The 5,532-nt window shown below is 38.8% G+C and overlaps 1 protein-coding gene across 1 annotated transcript; it reads right to left on the bottom strand.

Moving 5' to 3' along the window:
• Nucleotides 1–870: 870 nt before the first annotated feature.
• Nucleotides 871–1,853, bottom strand: TAS2R16 (taste 2 receptor member 16). Its single transcript, XM_010367977.1, has one exon. It carries the CDS (start codon nt 1,793–1,795, stop codon nt 920–922), a length of 876 nt encoding a protein of 291 aa, XP_010366279.1. The 5' UTR covers nt 1,796–1,853; the 3' UTR covers nt 871–919.
• Nucleotides 1,854–5,532: the final 3,679 nt, after the last annotated feature.

Below are 5,532 nucleotides of genomic sequence, written 5' to 3'. Positions count from 1 at the left end.
ATGAGCTAAGAGTGGTTCTTAGCTGACATCTGGGTTGTATATGGGAAAAAATCAACTATGTCTCAATATAGAGATGTTCCATCAAGTTAACTCCAACTTATAATGCAATAGAGAGGCAAGAATTGAGCCAATGGAAACCATTTATAGTTTTATAGTTGACACAATTAAATTGTCAATATTTGGGGAGGTATTAAGGATGAATCTGGATTGGGCAAATTTTCTGCTATTCTGGGGAAGAGTATAATGTTTTGGCTAATGGAAATGAAGAAAGAGTTAAATTTTGACTTGAGTTTTAAAGAGATAAAGACATGACATTTGGAAGAGAAGCAATTAAGAAAATTTGTATCATTAGATGAAAGTCCAGAAACAGCCAGGGGATAGAGAAAGAGAGAGAGATGGGGGTGGGGTGGGGGGGTGGGGGGGGGGAGAGAGGGGGAGAGAGAGAGAGCGAGAGAGAGAAGAGACCCCTTGACTAAAGAAAGTGAATTGAAGGTTTAGTATGGGAAGCATTCAGGGTATGAGCAATACGTTTTTGTGGGATGGTATTCATACTCATGTGTGAAGTAACTGGCAGTCATGGGAAGATTAAAGTAATGTGTGGACACCATGATTTTGACTGTTTTGTGTAGAATATACCAGGTATACGATTCCAGACTTGGCAAGGACTAAGGAGAGATGGGGCAGTCTTGAGCAAGTTGGAACCAACCTGAGGATTGTGAAAGGGAAAGGAAACCAGTGGAAAAGGATGGAGAAAGGGTTGATTATTTAGAAATAGATGGCTGCGAAGATGGAAGAGAATGAGGCTTGCATTCATGGTGATTCACAATGAGTTGATTGATAAGAGCAATACTCTTTACTGGTATTAATTATATCAATTGCCCGGGAGTCTTTTACCCTGTGCCTCAGGCAACCTTTAGGCCTAGCATTTTCCACTTAGAATCCTTTTCAATGTAGGGCTGCTCAGCATCAGTGAAGTGGAATGCATAAAGATGAAAGCATAGACAAAAGCTTCCCAGACCCATAACCAACATCTCTTATCAAATAGAGTACCTATCATCGTGATAAGTATGGTTAGAAAGTAAGAGGTAAACACGATAAACAAGATGGCAAGGGACCTCAGGGCAGTGAAGTGTGCTTTCATGCTTGGATTGCAGTGACCAGTGCCATGATGTTGTATCTGCTTGGTCAGTGATGCCATGAGCAAGATGGTGGAGGCCAGGAACAGGATGAAAGGAACAACCAACGCGACTATATGAGCCTGGAGCAGATACTGATGAAGCTTTTGAAGTCTGTCAATTACAGTGCTGTTTCTGGGTGGATGCTCCATGGTGAGAAACTGAATTTGAATGTAATTCCCAATAGCTGAAGGGATGATTGTCACAAAAGTAATCATCAGAGAACCCAGTAATAGCCGGGGAAGCAACCTCAAAATTCTCCACCTCAGCCAGAGAACGATGGGATGGGTGAAAGAAGAGACCTTGATGCAGCAGAAGACGGTAAGCAAGCTGTTTAACCAGAATGTAAGGACATTAAAAAATTCCCAGGTGATTGTTAAGTTGCAAAGAACATAATTAAAATTAAAATAGAAGCAAAAATCGTTCAGCATTGATGTCCACTGTAGACAGAAGCGAGAGATGCCCAGGCTGATGAGAATCATGTCCACAGGCATCAGCCTTCTGACTTGCAGCCATTCTCTGCCCAGCACTGCAACAATTAAGCTGCTCTGCACAATAATTGTCAAGGACTCAAGCACATAGATGATCATGAAGAAGACACTGAGTTGGATGGGTATCATTCTTCTACTCCAAAGTGTCTTCCTGGACAGAGACTGAATCTCTGTACCAATTTCCAGGTAGAGAATGGGTTCCCGATTCCACCATTGTCTGGTGCAAGAAAACCCCTCCCTCTGGAAGCAAATTTTCCCAAGCTCATTTTTAATTTTGTCATTTTCCTATCCATAGAATTTGTTTATGCTTTGCTTGCTGGTTGCCATTGCATCTGAATGTAGGGAAATATTGTTTAAATGTGGATTCCTGCTCCTGAGATGATTTGATTATTCCAAAAAGGCATACATATTTCCTAACCATGTTGTTTGTTTCCTTTTTTCCTGAGGTGCACTTAGCTTACTTCCTTATCATCTTTAAATGACATCTTCACTCTTTTAACCTAAAATTTGAGCCACAGGAAAGATGAATCCTTCCCTGTTCGTTCACGTCCTGCATGATGTTTTTGCTCTGCTGAGTGCAGTACCAAAGCGAACCTCAGAAGCCCTATCTTCCCAGTTCTCATGGCAGCTAGTGGTGGATGCTACAACCAAAGTGTGAGGGTAAATAAAAATTCAGAGGGAATTTTCTCTGAAATTCCACAAAATTGCTGAACTCCAGACCTTCAAGTATTTCCATCCAATGCAGGCCACTCACATAAATGCCCATTGAATTCCCCCACTCAGAGAAGTCAAACTGCAGATAAAACACCGCACACAGCCCCTCTTAGCTATTGTTCTTCTGCCAGTTCCAATGCTTTGAGCATATACCTTATATATTTTCAGGAATTGTTCTTGTCCCATTAAAATCACTTTTTTTCTCTCTCTCTCTTACATGGCTAGGTTCTTTTTGTCACTGCTCTCATTGCTCAGGAAGAGTTGAAAGAGGACCCTCTTACCACTAGTAAAGCATATTACTTCCAAATGTGCAGGAATCATTTCATAGCTCTACAAGAAGGCTATAAAAGGAATATATTTTCCTTCAGTTCAGGACGACTCTTCCAAATAGACACCAAATATGTAATAAGTGACTTCAGAAATGAGAGGTTATTCTAATAATTGCTAGTTGGTGACAGAGACAAAGTGAAAGTCATTGACCTTATGTATAATAAATTCGGGGTCTGTATGGACTTTTAGTCATTCAAGGAAGATAACACAGAAACAAGCAAACTTGAAGCTTAGAATTCTTGAACACAAAACAAGACACTACTGAACTCATGATGCAAAGGTAAGCAATAGCTTAAAAAATTACACCAGAAAACAGAATTAAGTGTAAGAAGCATCTGCTTTGCGTTCTCAATAAAATGCAAGAAACAGGAAATAAAAACCTGAGATGACAAAACAATATTATTAAAAGGTGAATTGGTTGAGTTGTATCCAGACATAAGAAGAGAGAAAGATGAGATATTAAATGTTGGCATGTGAAACATGCAATAATAGTATTAACCTCTGCCTTATGTCCTGAATACACTGAGCATGTTGCCAGCTGTATACACTGCCCCATTCTGAGTAAACTTGGAAGGACTGTGATGCTCTCAATCACTCTCTCTGAGGGGTTCCGAAAGTGTGGCAACCATACTACACCCCTCATGACTGGATTCCAGCCACAACAGTATGAACAGGAATGAGTTTCTGTCCAAAGCAGCCCCTCATAGACTGGCCTGCAGTGTGAGAGATGGCCTGGCACTACTCTATTCCACTGGAGTGTTTTCTATATGATAGTGGCTGATTGAATAACCCAGATACTCTTTTTGGGAAAGTTTGAAGGTGAGACATATGGAGTGTCCTTAGACTGGTGATTGATCTTCCCTGGGGTTCAGAGTTGAGAGTCTGGCTCTTTTACCATGTGTGCATGTGAGCCTTCTGGGGCCACCTCTGGGGTCTCCTCATTGCAGTGATCCCAATTCTGGTTTGCCTTCTTCCACTCTCCTTTAGCTCACACCCTTTCCCTTATCAGACAGGGGATTGTTGCTCATTAACTAATCCTGGTTGGTCAGGTGCTGGCAAGGTGACTGAAGCTCAGCTGCCTTCTGCAGTGTACACTTGATCTATGGCAAACTCAGGCATTCTTTTCAGTAAAAATGATCAAAATGATCAATGGCAGACTGGCCCATGCTGTTTCCCCTCTCTACTCTGTCATTTCTACAATTCTCTTTCGCCCTTCTCAGACAGACATGAGGGAAGGCCCACCAGTTTTTTTCTTAATGTCCCACTGGGAAAAGGAATGCCAATTTATGTTTATAGGCATCTACAATCTTCACTGTTAGAGATTTTGTCTTTTTCTTATCCCTGAGCATACTCCTAGTTTCCTCTAATACTTTATTTACTTCTGCCTGATGGAGGTAGACTGTTGTATCTTATTTGCAAATTTGATAGGAATAGCTTGCTCGATTCTAGATTTTACTATTGTCAAGCAAACTTTATATATATACACACACACATATACACACATGTGTACACACATATATTTATATATACATATATAAGATTAGTATATATACATATATAAGATATAAAGATTAATATCTAGAAACACCCCTAATTTATTATATATGTGTGTATATATACACATATAAATGAAAAATAATAAATTAATGATAAAAATGATCACCAAGATCCAATAAAAACATAGATGATAATATGCAGTATATATGTGTATATATATGTATATATACACATATATATAATAAATTAAGGGTGTTTCTAGATATTAATCTTTCTTGATGTGTGTATTTGTGTGTTTCATTAAAAAACATTAAAAACAGGAAAATAAAAGACCAGGCAATTCACCAAAGAGTAGACAATAATACCAATAAGTTCATAAAAAGATGCATAACCTCACTAGTAATAAGAAAAATACAAATAATACTGAGTAGATACTTTTCATTTTTCTCATTGCAAAAACAAAATAAAATTTGAATATCAACTCTAAGAGAAGATATGAAAAAATCAGAGTCTTTATGAACCACTGGAAGGAATATGAATTAAGATAGTTACATTGGAAAACAGTTTGGTCATATTTAATAGAAAATGTACAGACTTACTTTGCAGGCATTCTATTTCTAGGTATATATTGTATATTATAGAGAAATCCTTACACATATGTAACAAAAGGAGAAATTTTCTAGTCTATTTATTTCAGAATTGTGGTAATACCAAAAGACTGAAAACTATGTACATGACCATCGGTTAAATAATAGATAAAATGTGGTGTAATCATATGATGCCTTAAACCCATGTAGATGTTTGCCTCCCCGCAAGCTAATTTGCTACATTTTTCCCTTATAGGCAGAACCTATCTCTTTCTGGAGAGGTTTTAAATGCCAGACTCTTTGTTTAACGTCTTCTTTGCCTGTCAAGTTTGGGCACACGAATCAATTCTGGGCACTGGGAATAGAGGAGAAGCCTGCTGAGACCTCCTCTCTGATAAGAACAGAGAGATTCATGAGGAGAGGTTCTTCCCTCTTCATCCTGTGTTAGGTGTTATTCTGTATTCTGCATGATGCTAGGAGCTGTTGTAGACATTTTGTGACCCTGAAGGGAAAACAGGGGAAACTGCAAAGAAACTAACACAGGGTCTGATTTTGTGTAACGCTTATTAGTACTGGGCCGAAGTACCTCTGATATCCTGTTATGTGAGCAGAACATACTCTGATAGATTAAACCACTTACAACTAGCATGTGGGACTGAGCAGGTGGGATCACACTGAGAGGGAGAAAGAGAAAGTGCTTTATTTGATAGTATTTTTCCCTCACACAGGAGTATAATT

The sequence above is a fragment of the Rhinopithecus roxellana genome, chromosome 6 (genome assembly GCF_007565055.1).
Source record: "Rhinopithecus roxellana isolate Shanxi Qingling chromosome 6, ASM756505v1, whole genome shotgun sequence".
Taxonomy (NCBI): Eukaryota; Metazoa; Chordata; class Mammalia; order Primates; family Cercopithecidae; genus Rhinopithecus; species Rhinopithecus roxellana.
This window is presented reverse-complemented; position numbering and strand designations above follow the sequence as displayed.